The following is a 20,989-nucleotide window of genomic DNA, read 5'->3' on the forward strand; positions in this document are numbered from 1 at the left end:
CTTTTAAGCTTAAGGCTAGAAATATTAACAATATGATCATTTCCAATCCACAGATACATATTCCAATGCAGTTCCTATTTTCCATAAATGGTTTTGGTAAGAAGAATATTGTAAATGTGGATACAGTTCCACTATTCCTCCTCCATGTCATGATATAGTGTTATTAGCATGAGCAGTTATAAATCCATTGCCATCCTTACTCTTAATTTTCTTTTACATTTAAATTTATTATTCATTTCAGTAAAATTTTACAGAGGCTTTAGATTTCCATTCATTCACTGTTGCACATTTGTCCCCTCCCAAGCCTCCCCCCCAGAACACTACCCTCTTGGAAAAGTAAAAGAAAAATCCTTTCATTGTTTTATAAACCCTCCCCCAGGTCCACTCCACCATGTAGCCATCGCTCTAGACTCCTGTCATGACAGAAATACCTAATCACACGTCTCTTTTAAACAGTTTTCTCCCTCCTCTGTTTCAGTGCAATATCCATTATTGAACCCCTCTTACTCAGTCTCTCCCCAATCCCAAGGTCAGTCCTCTTTTACAACAGTGGCACCATGCAATATTTGTCCTTTTGTGACTGGGATATTTCACTCAGCATAATGTTTCCCAGAGTCACCCATTTTGAATAATATTGCATGAATTCCTTGTTTTTCAATGCAGCATAGTATTCCATTGTGTCAATATACCACAACTTCTCTATCCATTCGTTTGTTGACGGGCACTTAGGTTGTTTCCAACTCCTTGCTATTGTGAACAAAGCTGCAATAAACATGGGTGTGCACTGAGCAAGGTCTTAATTGCTGTTCTCAACCAGTGTAGCAGAGGAAGAATGTCTGATCAATATGTAATATTTCTGACAGAAATCTCTATAGGGCTTATTCTGTATGAGGTGGAAGAGATAGGAACATTTAGTCTGAATTGTCAGTAGGTGGCTGGCTTAATTGGCTAAACACAGTCCTGAGGCTATTACCTCTAAACATGGGTATAGTGCCTATGGAGGCTAGTTCTTTCCATTCTCTGTGACCATCAATGCAGTATTCCAGTCTAAAAAGAAATATCACCTGAGTCCGGTCCAAAGAGCTTGTAAAAGATGGTGTGATTAGATTACTGACAACCAATCAACATCTTCAGATAGAGATATAAAAAATATATTCACAGCATTGTCCAGATCAAATGAGGAAGCAGGAAAAGTACTTCCTGACTAACTCAAACTCACTGCCTTTCAGTCAATTCCGACCCCTAAACACTCCCTCTCAGGTTTCTGAGGCTGTAAATCTTCAGAACTGCCCATCTTTCTCCTGCAGAACCACTGGTGGATTTGAACAGCTGAGGATGATTAGCCTTTTGGTAGGAAGTACAGCATCCTCTAGCCTAGACTACCAGAGATCCTATGATTTGAATAACCATTCCTAAAAGATATTCTGAGTATTTTCTGAAGTAAAAAAAGGGCTTAATTTTTTTCTGGAAAGGCAAACTCCAATTAGTAGAAGCGCTGTTTTGGAAACATCTGTCATCAGGCTCCAGGCTTGTTCTGGTTTTCATTTTACAATATTTTATTTTTATCTTCAAAAGGAACATATCTTCCTAACTGTGCATTCATCATGCAGTCAATGGGTTTGATTCTCAAAAAACAAACAAAATAGCTTATATGATGAAATAAAATAAGTATCCTAAAGCAATGAGAGGTTACTGGCTGTGACAATAAAAAACCAGAAAAAATACGGAAAAAGTTCAAATCAAGCAAAGATGTTACTTAGATACAACAACTTGATGTTTCTTACCTTTCTATTTTGTGTTCTTTATTTTTACTGATGGAAGTATCTGGAGATCCTTGGAACTTGTCAGCAGAAAAGTCTTCTGGAAAAAAAAAAAAGAAAATTCTTCTGGATTTTCACCTACAGGACAATCATTATTTTTCTCTGAAGTTAATATGGAGCTTTTAAATGGAACGACAAACAAAGAAATATACTGCTCTGCCTGATGGTTAAAATTCAGGTGAGAATGTTTTTTTCCCAAAAGCTGCAATCTGTGACAATTAAATCAGTTTTTTAAAAGTGTCTATCAGACAGGATATTATAAATACCAGTGATGTAAAATACAGATGTTAGTGCCAAAAGGAACTATGATTCAAACAAACAAACAAACAAACAAGCAAGCAAACAAACACACACACACACACAAACCCATACAATAATAAAAAGAACACTTTAAGACCAGGTAAATAATGACACCCAGTAGAGACAAGGCCAAACAAATAATTTTTTTCTAATTTTTGGCTCTAAATGATAACAAGAATAGGGAATAAACTTATCTCTGCAGCAAATTAAATTATGCCCCAAACTCCTTAGATAATTGAAAGAAAACAGTCTGAAAAGCACAGAGCAAATTTTCTTTTCTATCCTGTTTCCACATCAAAGATTTATATATAGAGAGAGAGTGTGAGGGCTTTTGAATGGTATGGGAAAACAGAAGGGGGGAAATAAGTGAGAAAAAGGTGAAATTTTTGCTTCACATTTTCAGTTACTGAAAACAACCCCCCCTTTGAAGTAATAAATAAAACTCATGATGAACTGGCTTAAGAAGGGGGAAAAATACAAAACAGACCTAGGGGTAAATTCTGGCATATCAACTATATCTTTTAAATTAATTCTTCCAAATGCATATTATACCAGAAGATTCTTGGAAGTGGCCTAAAAGCAAAATATTTAAAAAGCAAATCAAACACTTAAAATTTATTATAAAAGTCTACTGAATGCTGCTATTCACAAGTGGATAGCTTTAATAAACAGAAATTTATTTTCTCAGTTTAGTCTTCTTGTTATGTACCACTGAGCCAGAAAAGACTCATAGCTTGGAGTAGTTGGTGGATTCGAACCGCATGCCTCAGGATTGCAGTGCAGCTTCTTACCACTAGGCCACCATAGCTCCCTATAGTTTAGGCTATAAATCTGAATTCAGGAAACTGGCTCTGGTGGAAAACTTTTTCTGTTGGCTCTCGAGAAAGGATTCTTCTGAGCTGCTCATTGGCCATTCTTCCATTGTCCAATCACACAAATTAAATCTTCACCAGAAGCGCACTTCTAACAACACTGTATTGCTGGTACCATATGTATTCTCTAAGATTTTTTTATAGACTTTACAGCTCTTTGCACTTTCTCATAAGCCCTTACTAGAACTGCCTATGACGCCCATAATCCTATCAGTAGTGTCGCATATGAAACTCAGGCTTTTAATATTTGCCACTTTAATATTTGCACTTCCCACTGCTGTCAAGTTGATTCCAACCCACCCTAACCCTCCAACCCTCCAAACTATCAGATTTCTGAGGCTGTCAATCTTAATGAAAACAGACTGCCTCATCTTTTTTCCCAAAAACATCTGACGGTTTCAAAGTGCTAGACTTTCAATTAGCAGTCTAATATGGAACACTGAGACCTCTTCTAGTCTCTGTTCATTAATTCCAAAATCACTTCCAGATTTAAAGTATTTTTAATAGCAACACTCCTGCTTCTATTCTGTCCTGTTGTTGTTATGTGCTGTCGAATCAAAACTGTCTCAGAGCTGAGCATCTAGGAAATTTCAGAAGATGAAAACTGGGAGACCACCCAGTTTTTTCTCATGGAGCAGCTGGTGGATTCAAATCATGTTCCTTTGGTTTGGCAGTACAATTCTTTACCCACTAGTCTACAAGAGCTCCCTGATTCTTAGTTATCTAGTATTTCTATAACAAAAACACCACAAGTAGGTGGCTATGACAGAGAAATTTTTCAGGATTCAGGAAGCTAAAAGTCTGAATGGCATGGTCTAGTGGAAAGCTTTTTGCACTGATTCTGAAGGAAGGCCCTTCTCTTCTCAGCTTCTGGTCAATCTTTGCAGCTTGGCACCTCTCTTCCCCATCACTGCTTCCTAATTTGCTTGTTATATCTCAAAAGAGACCGACCCAAGATATACCCTGCACTAATCCTGCCTCATTTACATAAGAAGAACCTAATTTGAAAATGGGTTTATAACTGCACAAAAAAATTAGGATTTACAACAGTATTTTTTGGGAGACACAATTTAACCCATAACAATGACTTTAATTCATTTTCAGCTTTTATTAGAAAAGCTAAAATCCATGAATTGAGGTGGAAAATTGTAAACAAAGAGCTGTATTAATTAAACTATTTTTTAAAGATACTGGGCAGCCTGGAGGAAACAATCATTGATTTCTCGAGTTAATCCACAAATGCATTATTTATAGTTTCCTTAATGCTTGTCTTTTCAGGACCTGTGAGCTTCTAGGAACAAAAGCAGAACGTTGGCTGGAGCTACCAACTGCTAAAAGCAAATAAGGTCTACCCATGAGCCAGCAGGTTTTTCATTCAGCTGGGTATATAAAGCTTTTAAATACAGGTATAACTTTCTCTAAAATATAATTGATGACAATAAGGTGTAGCTTCCTAAGGAATCACACCAAATAGACTCACCCATTGGAAAGAGTTTAAAAAAAGGGAAAAGAGGAAAAAACAGCAAACACAAGAGTTATTAAAAAGTAATTTTCCTGAACATTTAGCATATGAAATCCTATTTTCATTAGAGTAGGCCTCAAGCTTTAGAGTAAGAAAAACCAATCTGAGTCCAGAGTCAATAACTTAGTAGCACCTAAAACTCTCAAAATAAAACTTTTCTTAATCCTTATTTCATTTTCTGAGCAGCTAGCTCAAAGTATCAGAATAGTATTATGGTTCTCCTTGAGTCCACGTGGAGTTTCTTAACATAGTTTTCCTGGGTAGACAACCTAGGCAAACACAAACATTTAGTAAGTTGAAACAGTTTGGATCCAAAACTCAATCCCCAAGGAAGCAGAAGTCAAGAAATCAAACGACATATTGCAGTGGGTAAATTTGCTTCTAGGGACTGACGTCTTTAAAGTAGTTAAAAAAAAATCAAAGATACCACTTAAAGACTAAGGCATACCCTGACCATGGAATTTTTAATTGTTTTCTATACATGTGGAAACAAGAAATGAGGAAAACTGAAGAACTACTGATGCCTTGAATCATAGTATTAGTGAAGACTACTGAACATAAACTGATAAAAAAATCAAACAAGTCTGTTTTGGATGAAGGAAAGCCAGTGTTGCTTAGAAGCAAGGATGGTGAGACTTCTCACATACTTTGGGTATGTTATCAGACGGGGCCAGGCCCTGGAGAAGGACATCAGACTTGGAAAAGTAGAGGGTCAGCAAAAGAGAAGAAAACCCTCCAGGAGATGGACTGACACAATGACTGCAGCAGTGGACTTACATACAGCAGACACTGTGAGGGGACGGATGGCACATCTGCTGCACAGACTGTCACCATGAGTAGAGGATGATTTGATAGCACCTATTAACAGCCCAACTGATTCCAAATTCTCAGGGGAGGAAATTAGGAATTTCTTTTTTGTTGTTGTTTATAAATGGATTTTATTACATGTAGATTTATGTAACCAACAAGATAAAGAACTCTTCCATTACCGTAAAGATACTCCCCTTGTTGACTAAGGACTTTCTAACAAGCACTTTTAAGAAACTGTCATAGGATTGAAAAGCTCTGATGTATCCAAAAATTACATCCACTGTCACAGGCTGTAATCCCACAAATGCTAGTATTTACGTTATGAATGACAGGAGATCTGCAGGGGGGGACGGACACACGGACCCACCAAGCCAAATCACAAAGTGTCTGATATGAAACTGCAGTATCTACAGAGGGAAGGAAGTACACAATTTACAACGTGTAGGTATACACATTTGCACAATACTGTTAATGCTTGGGAATGACATGGAGACAAATAGTAAGACAGAACATTTGACATAATAAAATTCCAAAATCCATTATTATATACTTGATTCTGACTCATAGAGATCCTCAAGGGCAGAGAAAACCTATAGGGTTTCTAAGACTCTAAATCTTTATATAAGAAGATTGTTTCATCTGTCTCTTGCAGAGCAGATGATGGGGCTGAAGCACTTTTTGGTTAGTAACTGATAAACTACAGTGCCATCAGATGACTGGATCTTAAAAATTAATAAAGTCTAGAGTTTCAGTAACAATATTGTATCAATGTTGGTTTTGAGTTTTAATAAATATATCAGGTACTCTAAGATAGTAACATTAAATGAGTAACTGCCTGTACTATAATGGTAAGTTTTCTGTGACTCTAAGATTATTGTTGTTGTGTACTGTCAAATTGGAGCCGACCTTTAGCCAACCCTTAGGCAGGTTTTCACAGGTTAATCACATGACAGGAAACTGCCCATCTTCTTCCAGCGGAACTACTGGGTTCAAACAGTGTGCCTTTGGGATTACAGTGCAGCTTCTTACCACTATGCCATCAAAACTCCTTACTCTAAGATGACCCCAAAACGGAAAAGTTTACCAAAAAAAAAAAAATTTAAGTCATTATGTATAGCAAAGGCCAAATTATATTTGTTCCCAAGATTAAGAAGTTTGAGTGCATTTCAATTAGACTCATACCAACTTAAGTGAGGGAAAGGTTCCAAATTTGAGTTGGTAATAAACTGAGGCTCAAACATTTCAGAAATGAAATAACAAAGAAACATTTTATCTTCAGATTTTAAGGTGAGGGGAAAAAAAATAAACATGCCAAAGACCAGATAGTAGATTTACAAAGACATTCAGAGTCAGACAATAACATTTTATATTGTGTGCATTAAAATGAAAGTATAGTTTGTTTTTAGACTGAAGACAGTAAAAGCACCCCAAAGAAGACAAGTGTGCTGGGGACGGGACCTTGGGCTTCATTATCTGGGAGATAAACTAAATGAAGACACAGTGACAAGGAAAGCATTTAAGGAAATACATTTTGAATCAGTGCCATAGCAACCGGGCTCTAGCTTCTCATGCATGAGTTACTGTTTCTCCCAGAACATAAAAATACTGCAAGATACACTCAGGGACCAAGACCAGTATTCTGAATAATCAACAGACTGAGATTCCTAGAAAGGCTCAAAAGAAGGCCCAATATACCTTCCCCCACTCCAATTAAGATTGGGAAAGGGAATGTTTGAGATAGAATTTAGTTGGGTGATGTCACTGGGGCTGGGTAAGCAGCAAAGAGTACTTTGGGAATACTTACCACCCCTGTCTACCGTCTACTTCTAAAGCACCAAATTCCTCCTGGAGACTCTATACCTGTGTCTAACCTTTCTTCTACTTTTTGCTTTTAGAATTCAAGCCTGGTATGCTTTAATAATAGTCTTTGCAAATAAAAATCAAATTTTCATCTCTCTCCCCTTCATTTCTGCCAATGTGTTTTCTACTGATAGAGGAGCACATTATTCCTCAGCTCAGCATTCACTTCCTACATGAAGTCAGTTATGATCAGCCCCACCTGCCTGGTTTTTACAACTATCTTCTCTCAGAAGGACATGTGGCCTTATTAATAACTATAACATTGTTATAAAGTATGGAACTCTCAAGTCAGGCCTTCTATGGATCAAATGGCAGCTCCTGAAGGATAGAAACATTTCTGCCCATAAATGAGAAATCACACTGAACAAGTAGTTTTAGTCTGACACCAGGGTTGCAAGGCATAGGTCTAAGCATCCTTCCACAAATTTTCTGAAATTATGGGGTTACCTATTCTAAATCTTACTTGTTACACTAGCTGCCTAACAGCAAAGACCACTGCGTATATCTTCTGAACTCCTCAATACAGGTGCTCAGTCAGACAATGGCACTGAATGACTGTCCAGGGTCCCTCCAGAATAGTAAATTAGTTGTGGGCAGAGAATGGAACCAATGTTCTAAAATTATCCACGGAGTGACTCAGTAAATATGTGCTGAGCAAAGATCATAAAATGCGGTAACTCAGTCCTTATTTTTCAGAAGGTAATAAATGATAAAGAAGGGAAGAATTTTGCTTAAGATAACAGAGCTTGGCCAATAAGACGAATCACCTTTTTCTGACGCGTTCTGTTGCAGATTTAGCAGGTCCGCAGGGGTACGAGAAGGGGAGCTATGGGGAGTCTGGCTCCCATGCTGCTCTAACACAGCCTCCAGTTCAGCCATTTCCTGCTTGAGTTTTATCAGGTTATCTTGCATGGTATCCCTCTGCTGCAAACACAAGAAATGACACCAAGAAAAGTTATATTCTTTGAAGAATTTGTCAGAAAATGAAAATATGTGACAGTAATTAATTTTAGGATGGGAATTAAAATCACCTCTGAAGGATTTACGAGTTCTGGCTGAACACCTTTTAATCAACTATATTCATGTAATTAATGCCCATGAAATTATTTCAGAATGATATTGAAGAGGGAGAAAAATATTTAAACTCTTCCAAATAGATTTGTGACAGATGGCTTTATGAAGTTGGTTTTCTTTTAAAGCTAGGGAGTAAAAATCCAAAAAGCACAAAACAACCACTTAAGTTACTTAAAACCTCGATATTTATTTTGTGATTTTTATCAAGGTTTACAGAGTGGTTGGGTTTTCATTCATTTTCCTCCCTCCCTCTCTTTTCCCACTCACCTAGTCCATTTGCAATGTACTTGTTGTTTTAGATTGTTGTAAAAAACCTGGTATTTTAAAATGCCATGATCCTACTACTACTGCACAAGAGTCCTGATGGTATAGTGGTTAAACATCACTTACCAACTGAAAAATTGGTAGTTGGGAGCCTATTAGTTACTTCACGGAGGAAAGACGAGGCATTCCATCAGAATTCACAGCCTTAGAAATTCTATGGGACAGTTCTACTCTATTATATTGGGCTGTTAGTTTTTTTAAATATCATGTTGCTATTGTTGTGTGCCATTGAGTCAGAACTGACTCAACTGACCCTCCAGCGTACTTTCAAAGTCAGTAAATCGCACAGGAAGAGATTTCTCGTCCTTCTCTGGCAGAGCAGCTGGTGGATTTGAGCCACACGCCTTTGGGATTAGAGCGCAGCTTCTTACCTCTAGGCCTCCAGAGCTCCTTTTTAACTATCACAGGACCCAGGATTCCACCTCTAGTTATATATCCAAGACGTGAAAACAGAGACTGAGATATACTTATATACAAATATTCACTGTGGCACTATTCACAGTAAGTGAAATATTTTCATCTCATGTACTCTGATGTGTTATTAAGAGAAGCTAACTAGTCCCTGGAGAAAGATATCACAGGTGGTAAAACACAAGCTCAGGCAGCGAAAGGAGCAAGTCTCTCAAGATAAACTGACACAGTGGCTGCAACAGTGGGCTCAAATATGGCCATGATTCTGAAGATGGTGCGAGACTGGGCAGTGTTTTATTCTATTGTACATAAGATTGCTAACAATCAGAACAGACTTAGCAGCACTGTCCTATAAGTCTCCATGGTGCTGACATTCTACATGGGGACAGGATACCTGAAAATGATTAAAGAGAAGTATTCAACAGAAAGAGCTTTAACAAAGTCTGTTTGAGTAGTTACTGCTTTCAGCTCAAGATAGTGAGCTCTTCTTATTTATGGGGCTTCCAAATGTTATGTGTCATTTCAAGAAGAAATCTGCTAAGCCTATGACTTTTGATAAGCAAATTAATCTAAGTGAGGAAAGCACACTCATTTATACTCCTAGAAAGAACAGCATGGCTGCAGCAAATCTGGGGGAAACATGTTTTGCTTCACCTTGTTTCTTCTGCTTTTCCTTGAAAATGACTTTGCGCTTTACTGAAAATGAGCCATCTTCTTTATCCTGCTACATTGGATGCAGTTTCAGGAGGTTTTTATGACCAGAAAATGTATTCCCAGTGTCACAAAGGTTTCACTGCTCCCACAGCAGCTTTGCTGCCAATTTCCGCAGCAACGCCATTGCCACCACGTGGTGCTTGTGAGAAGTTACATCACTCTGATCAAGGTCTTGTGCTAGTAAACTGGGAATGAGACCACACACAGGCACCTGATTGATGCTTCAGAGGCTGTATTAGTCACTAATGTCAAAACCATCTGACTTCTATATGGCCATTAAGGAGGTTTGGAAATCAGAAAAGACAGCAATGGCAGAATGACAACCATGAAACTTTCCTCTGGGTTTTCCCAAAGGAAGCATTTTAAAAACTAAGATAAATTTCCCTGTAGGCAAGGGGCCAACTCTATTTGGAGGCCAAAATCACTCTGATACCAAGTCCTTTTGATTACAATCTAGAAGCATTTTGTGCATTAGTTTTTTTTCTCTTTTTTTAGTTCCACCATGCTACTCTGATTTCTACTTTGAATTCTGCTCAAAGACCTGTTTGTCATATCTCTTCTAAAACACTAGAGGTACATCACTATACTGCTAAAACAATACTTTCTAAACACTATGTAAATTATTAGCCACCATTACCCTTAGGATAAATTCAAGAAGGTGCACTGTAATCCCAGAGGATAGATCCAAATACCTTAACAAAGCATTCAAAAGGACCTTCACACCCTGCTCTTTTCTTCTCTCCCAACACTGTCCATACACCTTGCTTTCCAGTCACATAGGAAAATTTTGTGCTTTCTGCATTTCCATGCCCCTGCCTCAATTCCTGCCTCTCCTCTAGTTCTCCAACTTTCTAGTTGGAAAAATGTTCATCCTTCAAAGCCTAGCTCAAATATCTCCAGAAGGAGATCAAAAGAAATGTTACCAATAAAATGTCTTTGGAAAGTAGATAATCTGTATTTGGATTTTCAGGACAGTGAATTACAGATAACTCCCAAGTTATAGATGTCCAACTTTTGTACAACTCATAGTTAAGAACCAACCATGTCAAGCTGATTATATTAAAAGTTTGGAAAAAAAAATTTGAGGTACATATAATGGGAAGGGTATGCATCAAGGATGTGTCCTATCTCCATATTTTTTCAATTTATATGTAGAACAGATTATCCAGGAAGCTGTGGCATCAGGACTGGAGGTCAACTCATCAATAATCTGCATTATGCAGATGACACAACCCTGCTTGTTGAAACTGAGGAGGACCTGAAGCACTTGCTGAGGAGGGTCAAGGTCTGCAGCCTTTAATAGGGATTGAAGCTCAACATCAAGAAAACAAAGATTCTCACCAGGACTGAAGCTCTACATCAAGAAAACCAAGATTCTCACCACTGGGCTGACTGGCAACATCATGATGGATGATGAAGAGATTGAGATTGTTGACAGCTTCAGTTTGCTTGGCTCTACAATCAACACTTTTGGCACCAGCAGCCAGGAAATTAAAAACCGAATTGCATTGGAAAAGTTTGCTGTCAGAGACCTCTCCAAGGTACTGGGGAGCAATGATGTCAATCTGGAGACTAAGGTGCCCCTGATACAGGCCATGATCTTTGCCATTACTTGCTATGCATCAGAGAGCTGAACAATGACTAGGGATGACAGAAGAAGAGTTGACTGATGCCTTTGATCTGTGGTGGCGGTGAAGAGTATTGAATATACCATGGACTACTAGGAGAACAAACAAGTTTGTCCTGAAGAGGGTGAAGCCAGGCTGCTCCTTGGAGGCAAGGATTCTGAAGCTCTATCTGACATACTTTGGACATGTTGCAAGGAGGAATCAGTCCTTGCAGAGGGACGTCATGGTTGGGAGGGTGGAGGGACAGTGCAGGAGAGGAAGACCCTCGATGAGATGGATTGATTCTGTTACTGGGGTAACGGGGATAGGCGTGTCAGAGTCAATTAAGATTGGCAAGGGATAGAGCAGGGTTTAGGACTGTTGTACATGGGGTTGCTATGAGTCACAAGAGACTTGACAGCACATAGCAATAACAACATAATGGTTTTATATAATAAATGGGTACTAATTTTTGAAATGAATCAAAACATTGTTAAATTTACTTCCATTGGGCTTTATCAAACTCAAAGAGAGTCTCTACTAGGTTTGTGAAGGTGTAAATCTCTTTATGAGAGGACATTGCCCATCTTTCTCCTGAGGAGAAGCTAGTATTTGAACCTCTGACCTTTCAAATGGCAGTGTCAGACAGTACACTATGCCAACAGAATTCTCAAAACATTATTACTACTGTATTATTATGTTAAAGATGTTTTAGAGTATCTGGAAATATTTAACTTTTTTTACACATAGAAAGGTATACTATAGACTAAGATAAACACTTGTCAGATATACTTCCTACCTAACTGATCGATCTTAAGTGTAAATTTTTTTTTCCACGTCAGGTGGGTAGTGTGCCTATGACATATCAAGGTTTAAAGGGTGGCACATGTCATACAGAAGTATGAACTCTCAATCTTCGTGCTTATGAACCGGAAAAGGATCTTAAGTGTAAATTTGACTTAAAGATAGATTTAGCAATGGAATTAACTCTTAATTCAGAGGTTGACTGTACTTCATATGGCCCTTTTAGCCACACCTCCTCCAGGATGAACTAGCCATTGTTGCTGGGTGATATTAAGTTGGTTCTGACTCCTGCAAGCCTATATATACAACCCAACCTTAGGACAAAGCAACTGTTGTCAAGTTGTCGACTCACAATGACCCTATGAACAACAGATCAGAACTGCACCTTACCCAGTGCCACCATCACAATCTCCATCATGCTCAAGCCCTCTGTTGCAGTCACTCTGTCGATCCATCTCATTGAGGCTGTTTGGTTGGTTTTTCCTGCCTACCTCCTCGCTGAGGGTTTTATGGTGGGAGACCGTGCAAATAAGGTGTATGGCACCCTCGTGTAGGTCTTGGATGGTTTTGCCATCCCACTGGGCTTACCAAGAGCCAATGCCCACAGCAGAGTGAATCTCATTATCATGAAGTAAGGCAAGACAAGAGTGCTCTTGGACGCAATGAGACCTCTTTGGTCAAGGAGACAGAGAGAGACATAACACTGGAGAAGATGGCAAATAGTGGCAGCAAGAGGAGCAGAGAAATAGCAGCTGAACAGGAGATTAGAAAGAGACAGCATGATGGGTTCAAGGTGTGCAGAGAGCACAGAGGCCACAGTAGAGAGCCGCCTGCCTGCAGGCAGAGACTCGCTGGAGAGATGGGGTGAGTAGCCTCTGAGTTTGGCCTCTCCTCAGTTCTGGAACAAACTGGGAGAGAGATCTCTAGGAAAGATTCCATCCTAATTATTCTGTCTGTCCATAGTAGCATAAATTTGGTTAGCCTGAAATCTTACTTTAGCTCTGTTTCAGGTAGCTGCTTGATTAAAAAATACTTTGCAAAAAGAATCCTGAATAAATAATCTCAACTTTGGGAAAAGATTAAGGATGCAAAAAAAAAAAAGGAGGTAAGTAACATATAATGGAGTATGGCAAAGGCAGAGGAATCAGAAACTAGAACCTAAACTTTAAATCACAAGAGGCAAAATTAGATGGCAGGCATACCAACAAAACCACAAATTCATATCCAGAAAAGATCACAGGAATTGCAAACAGAGAAAAAAAAGCCTCCCAGTCTTTTCATTAATTTTGTCACCATGGCAATCCCACAGAAGTGGAGAATACGGATGACAACCCAGGTAGAGCATAGGCAGTCCTCTCAAAGGCTTCCTCCCTATGCCAACAGGCTTCAGGCCTAAAGAGGTTTATTATGAAAGAACATTAGACAATAGAAGATAATCCTTCTATATCTATAGTTCTCACAGCAAGTACAAAACTTAAAAGATTTTAAAACAGGAGATACCACCCAGTGCTGGCAAAGGTAGAGAAATAGGAACTATCAAGATACACCTGGGGTTGGAGGAACAAAGACTAGTTCAATCTTTCTAAAACCAGTATGTATCATAAACCAAAAAATTCTAGTTGTAGGAATTTATACCAAAGAAATTATCAGGAAAAAAAAACAAACAGTGCTTCCTAGCCTCAAACTGTCAATATTCAACAACAGGTCAAATAGGTCATAGAAAAACCTTAAAAGATAAGGTATAGGGGCCCTGTTGTAAAACAGGATTGACATCAAGGTTGAGGGAAGACAGAAAAGGAGGGGAGGAAAAATATATACTGCATTGAAACAGACAAGGGACAGAACTGTTTAAAAGGGATATATGATTAGGTATTCTTGTCATGACAGAATCCAGAACGAAGGCTGCATAGTGGAGTGGACTTGGGGGGAGAGGGATTGTATAACAATGAAAGAATTTTTCTTTTATTTTTCAAACAGAAGAGCGAACTGGGGGGGAGGGGTGGACAGGGAGAAAAGTACAACAATGAGGGAATGGAAATCCAAAGTCTCTGAAAACTTTCATTAAAATTAATTAAAATAAATGCATACCCATTTTCTCATCATTTTAGTAATAGATTGTACATATTATTCTGCACCTTATGTTCTCCACTTAATGATCTATCTTGACAATCATGCGGTTTCAGTAGCCTCAATCTTTTAAATGAAAACATAACATCCCAGTACACAGATTATGCTAAAGTCTAGTGAATCATTATTTTCAGAGATTTTTATCTGTATTTTTCTATGATGCACATGCATGGTTTCATAAGAATAGTACAGTTTCCTCAAGCACTGTCTCAAAAAGTTCAGGAAAAAACTGTCATAAAAATTGGCAGCTAAAAGTGTATTTAAAGGTTTAGGTAAGAAGAAAAAGCTAAAGTGGCATGATTCAGGAGGTCCACAGAGCTTCATTTCAAGATATTACAGTCAAAGAAGGTAAACAAATTACTTTGAATTATATAATCAGGTAAAGAATTTTACCCATAGCATCAGCAGCAGGCACTGTGTGCCTATTCCACGCAGGACCCTGTGCTAGGAATATGAAGAGATTGTTAAGATGTTTAAGAAAGTTGTTAATCAATTGGAGGCAAATATGTAAAAAAGTAAATTTAAATCACACTGAATTATTTAAATATAAAAATAAGGAAAATTTTGGTAACACTTCTATAAAATAAAAATTGGATGACAAAGCCAGGTTCTGTGAGGAAGATATTAATGTCTAAATTTTATGTTGGAGAATGCTTTTTTCTAGGAAGTCTTGTGTACTTTCACTTAATGATTTGCATACATTCACATTAAATAATGTTACTAATATGATAAAGCTACTGACTTAACAATTCATTATTTATTAAAGAATTTATTATTCCTTTATTGGTCTTGACCACTAGGCACAAAAAGATTCTCGTTAAAGGAAAAAGATAACTTACAAGTACTAAAGAACTAGTACACTGAAAAAGAAAAAAATTTTAAATCTATAAAACAGTGATGTTAGGCAGTATCTAATAGGAAATGAGTCCTGTAGGCTCAGATTTGGTAGTGACAATCTTTATTTGCCCTCTCTTCTGATATAGCTATACTTTCACATATGTTTTTGCTGTATGGCAAATGAGTCTTGAAGGTTTCATTTATTCATTAAATTCAGTATTTAGTGTCTAGCAACTTTGGCTAGACGATGTATATGAAATGAAAGGTAGGATGTGTACTATCAAGGTGCTTTAAATCTAATTTGAAGAAATAAGGAATCAAATATTACATAGCCATTCATCCTAAGTCATACTACAAGGAAGCCAAGAATGTGAGGTGCATACCACTGAACGTAGAGAACACACACTGTCTACTTTTTACCTGTGTTGTTAGAATATCGCTCTGAAAGGACAGCTCTGAACCAACTTCACTCTCATACTCAGATGCTACTTCACCTAAAGATAATAAAGACAGAGATTTGGATATAAAAATCAGTAAACACTGCAACTTGCTGAATCTGTTTCTTCCTACTGGCAGAACACTTCAGTGTCACACAAAGTGATTACAGTCCTTCCTTTTGGACACCTGGGTTTCCTCTTAGAAATCTAATAGTGAAAAGCAGAAGCAAGTTCACCATCAATTAGGGCATTAAATCTCATTTAGAGAAGACCATGAAGGCCAAAAGGATTTTTAAGGAAAACTACTTTAAGAGAAGTGTAAAGTTTAAGGAGTTACTTTAACGGTACTTAAAAATTCCTAAAATATGCTCCCCAAAAGGCATACATATTTAGTTCACTTACATAAAACAAGGGGACAGACACAAAATCCCAGTTTCAATACCTAAATCTGAATCCACATTCTGGTCATCTTGGTCATTATCCTCTTCAAGACCAGGTTCCCTTTTGTCATCATCTGAAACCAATTCCTTGTCACTCACAACTTCCTGGTTTTCTGACTGATGTTCTGCTTGTTTAGAAGGAACATGACCAAACATCAAGGAAGGATCCTGGGCATTTGTGTTGACAGCCAAGTCTTCCAAAGCACTGCACTGTGAAGAAAATAAGCTGCCAGAACATCTGACGTCCTCACAATCAGGATATTCCTGGGAAGCCTGTGCTGTTGCTACCTGGTTGCTGCAGTCATTTATGTGACTCTGCATCGACCTGAGGTCCTCTTCTGTGTTCTTAGCCAGACACTCTACAGTATCAGCACTGTGTCTGGTAGAATGAGGTATATTGGTTACCTTACCAAATAGTAAGTGTTGGAAGCAGGGAAGCTCTTCATCCTCACTACATCCATTCTCTTCTGAGGACTCTAGTTCCCTATTGCTCCTTAGATGATGACTCGGAGCCAAATCTGAATGAGATAAAGGGCTTGAGTTCCTACCGAACTCTCTTGCTTGCCCATCTTTACTAAAAACAGCAGATCTCTCTTTAAAGCTGATTTCAGCAAAGCTGCTACTTTCCTTTATTTTGTCATCACCAAACAGGTCATCTGGTGTCTCAGAACAAATCTGAGAAGCATGACAACTTCCCCTAGGTTGTTCTAAATTATCTGAGAGGAGACATGGAGAGAAATCTGGATTAACAGTCTGAATTTCTCTTTCATTGTCTCCTGGCTTTGTCACTTCAGGATGTTTACAATTTCTTGCAGGAAGACTTTGTTCACAGACTTCAGGCTGCATAAGACCTAATCTGAGCACAGCATTTAATGCAGGTCCTCTGTTCCTATCGAGCTCTGCTTGGATGTTTTCACTACTAGAACCTACTTCATTAATACTGGAACCTCCTTCATTAGTACTGGAACCTACTTCGTTAACACTGCTTGAGCTGGCTTGAGCACGTCCCCTAACGTTACTTTCGCTAACTGTGCTCACTGGACTATAAACAATGCTCTCATTTCCCATTGCTTTTTCAGGTGATATTGTATGTTCCTCAAAGTTTTCTTCTGACAGGTGGTTTTCCTTCCATGTCATTTTAATCTTCGTGGGAGAAAGTGATGGAGTCTGATCTGGGCTATGTGACATTCCACGTTCATTTGTGGTAATAAGTTCAGATTCATTGCTTCTCAATGGAGATGAATGACAGAGTCTAGCGACTCCTTTAATGTTACATTTGGTAAAATCACTTGGCTTCTTTTCCTCACAGGCTCCAGAATAGCTTGCAGTGGTATGAACTAGCTGCACTTGCTTTGTATATTCCCTTTCTGGATTTGGAAACAGAGAAAATGATTGACGCTTTGAAACCTTGAATGTATGCTGTAAATACTGAGTATCAAGTTCACTATCTTCCATTTCCATGTACGTATCCTTACTGTGGCTAGCATCACATTTCAGTAAGCCCTTAAAACCCTCTGTGTCATTTCCAGTATCTTTAGGAAAGTCATGAACATGTTTCTTGGAGTTTTCCATCACTACACAGTGACTTGCACATTGATCTGGTGCTGTTTCTGCCTTCCCCATGGTGCCAGCATCCAGTAATGAGATGCTATTCTGAGTTCCATAATCAGTATCAGATAACACTGAAATACTGGTACTCTCAACACATCTTCCAGTGTGCAAACTCCTTTCTCTATTTAATACTTGATCCTTGGGATCTTTGATACTATTAGACACTTGAACTGGTCCAAAGTTGTCTTCTACTGCCTCTCCCTGAAGTCTAGGATTAAAACATTCTTGAAGATTAGTGGTATTTGAACAGTCAGTAATGAAGCCAGTTATGTTGAGTCCTGGGGAAGTGTCAGTGGCATGTCTTTTACTCATTTGTTCATTTGGCTTGTTATTCTTCTTGGACCCAGTTTCAGTTTCTTGATTTGCTGTAACTGGAACATTTCTGCTAGTTCTGACTGGTTTATGCTCAGAATGTTTTTTCGTCTTCTCTTCACTGCTAGACCAACCATCAATTTGCAATTCAGTATGGATAGGTGACCTTGGACTTCTATTGACTACCAGTTCAAGTGCATGAACATGCCTGGTAGAGGACTTCCTCCTCAGCCTATTCTTCCTCGGTGCTACTGAACTGTGTGTATTTAATTCTAGTTCCATTTTGCTTATACTGCTACTTATAGGTTCAGCTTTATTTCTGAAAGCAGATTCTCTTATCAGTGACTCCATTTGGTTAATATTCTTCTCTTCCCGCACATAATCACCTTTTGTGTCACTCTCATGACCACCACTAGCAATCTTATTCTTCACTTGACCAATCTGCACCATTTGTTCAGTTCCCTGATTTGTCTTTTCAGGAGTCTTTTGAACAACTGCCAAATCTACCTTCTTGATAAAATCCTCAGGCTGAAGGCCTGATGTTCTTCTTTTACGCTTTAATTTATTTGTAAGAGGGCGTTCTTGGGCTGTTTGAGGTTCTGTAGCAACAGCTCCTGTAATGAGATCTTGAGTCACACGGCTCAAGTTAGGGAGACTGGCCTTCTTCCGATAGGTTTTCCCAAATATTTTATCTTCGATGTTGTTTTCGGCTGGTTTGGAGAGGGTTCTTTCATTTTCATGTAGTGAAGTATCATGAGGATTGCTGGGCATTAAGTCTAATTTCTCTGAATAACTAGAATATTCGCATACTTCATTTGGAACTTCTACTTCACCAGCAGCTATTGTTACATTAGATTCAGATCTCTCATGATGGCAGCCTTTCAGGTCACCACTTCTGGAAAACCAGTCATTAACTTTCCGAACACTACTGTTCAATGTCATCCAAGGAGTATTTTGGTTATTGCTAGGACTCTCAGAGCACGGAGATTTCTGCTTATTCACTTCTTTTATCCCATAAGGAAGATCAGCATTCACAGCTACCTTTTTCTCTGTGCTAGGAGTCTGCCTATCATTACATGTTTCCTTACTTTCAGCCCATCTGCTCTGTTGGCTTCTTGCTAAGCCAGGCTGTTTGCTTTTATTACAGAATTCAGCCTTTTCTACATTCATTCTGTCTTTAGTGAGTAATAAACTGCTGCTCTCATGCTGTAATGAGCTGGCATGAGTATCTGTGCCACATGGCTCCACATGCAAGTTTGAAACAGAAGTACCCTGATACTTTTCTGGATGCCTCTCAGTTGTATGCTTCTTAATGGTATTCAAATCTTTATTATTGGACTGACGATATCCAACGTTTGTTATGTCCTCAGAAAACTCACAAGCAGCTGAAAAAATATATATATAAAAAAAAATTAGATACGTAAAAACAGAATTAACGGGGAAAAGAATAATACAACTTAGGGATGGAAATCAAACAACTGGCTATTTTTAGGGACAGTAATATTATAAACTACTTCAGTATACTGAAGATGCAGTCAACACTCTTCAATCTAATTCCTATTATCTAGGTTCTCTTATTGTCATTGAAGAGAAATAAAATTTTCGTTTCAGAATATTCCCACACCCGTTTTCCCTCAAAGAATAAATTAAAAGTCGACTGCTTGGGCACCAGACACAAAGTGCTTTGTTCTATCTTCTGACTCATATTTTCTATATTTCAAAACCAGTAGGCACAAGACAAAATACACATCAATTGAGAGCAAAGGGTAACAATCAGTTATATAGGGGAACTCTTAATAACTAGTATCACTGAATATATCAGGCTATATTATGACAACTGAGAAAGTCTTGTATTCTAAATCTGCCAAGTGACGCTGTGAATTCTAAATGTACCAAATGGTCTTCAGCATAATTTAATTAAAGGACTGCATCTACCCATTCTCTCTCCAGTGTCTGTTAAATTGGGAAGATTTGTCATTACCCTTTTTTGTAGGATCCAAATTGGCTTCATCCCTGGCTCCTTGAGGGGTGATTTCTAACAAGTCTTGGTCTACCACACTACAGGGAAAAGACAGAAGTCCTACTGAGAAAGACTAGTTAAATTCTTCTAGAATTGCCAAATGAGCATAATCAAAGCTTTCAGCTTCTCCAGGTAAGGCTGCAGTAAGCTGACCAAGCTGATTCATTCTTTGACATTTTCTAGTTTTGAAATTACTAGTTTTCTCTACTAGTAACTTCTAACTGAAAAATAAGTAGCCAACAGACACAGTTCTAAAAATCAAAGCAGCAGCGTAGAGTAGTGCTTTATGGACATGCAAATAAAAACATACATTTAAATGATAGCAAAAATACCATTTAAAAATAATCTTTAAGCTGCACTATAATCACTTATAAACATGGTTCAAATCTACCAGCTGCTCCACAGGAGGACAGGAAATCCTGTGCAATTAACTACTTCTGAAAACCTACTGCTATGGGTCAGTTCTAACTTGACGGTATGCAACAACAATGGAGTTGTTATAAATATTGAATAAATTAACACCTAAAAATAATCTTTACAATTATAACTTATAACCTTTAAAAAGAAAGTAGGGGGTATTTTATCTTAAAGAAGAAGCAGAGGCAAAGACACACAAATTAAGCAAAGGGAGCACTTGAGCAATAGAGGACATAGGCTTAAGAGAATGGAAAGAAACCATGAGAACACCCCAACAGAACACAAAGACTACCACACTACAATACAATGTCTTCTAAAGCTTTAAAAAAAGGAAAAACTTTTGTCCAACTATTGTTGTTGTTAGGTGTCATTGAATTGAGCATGACTCACAGAAACCCTATGAACAACAGATCTGAATCCTGTCCTACCCTGTGCCACCTTCATCTGACATACTTGAGCCCAATGCCATAATCACTGTGTCAATCCATCTCATTGAGGGTCTTCTCTTTTGCTGACCCTCCACCTTCCTAAGCATGATGTTCCTCTCCAAGCAACACTTTCAAAGTATGTGAAATAAAGCATTGTTATCTTTGCCTCCAAGGAGTATTCTGACTTTCTCAAAGAAAATTCATGTGAAGAAAACTGATTGGCAATGATATTCTCATAATTT

General features: G+C 38.2%; 1 protein-coding gene across 1 annotated transcript in view; it reads right to left on the reverse strand.

Moving 5' to 3' along the window:
• Positions 1-20,989, reverse strand: part of BRCA1 (breast cancer 1, early onset) — a 64,132-nt gene that overhangs the window by 24,890 nt on the left and 18,253 nt on the right. The window contains 6 exon segments of the mRNA XM_006901729.1: positions 1,785-1,864; positions 1,867-1,939; positions 7,945-8,108; positions 15,503-15,576; positions 19,154-19,267; positions 19,864-19,940. Of these exon segments, the coding sequence (XP_006901791.1) occupies positions 1,785-1,864; positions 1,867-1,939; positions 7,945-8,108; positions 15,503-15,576; positions 19,154-19,267; positions 19,864-19,940 (582 nt within the window).

This window comes from Elephantulus edwardii, unplaced genomic scaffold, assembly GCF_000299155.1.
Source record: "Elephantulus edwardii isolate Elephantulus edwardi_28Jun2011 unplaced genomic scaffold, EleEdw1.0 scaffold00340, whole genome shotgun sequence".
In the NCBI taxonomy this organism is placed as follows: domain Eukaryota; kingdom Metazoa; phylum Chordata; class Mammalia; order Macroscelidea; family Macroscelididae; genus Elephantulus; species Elephantulus edwardii.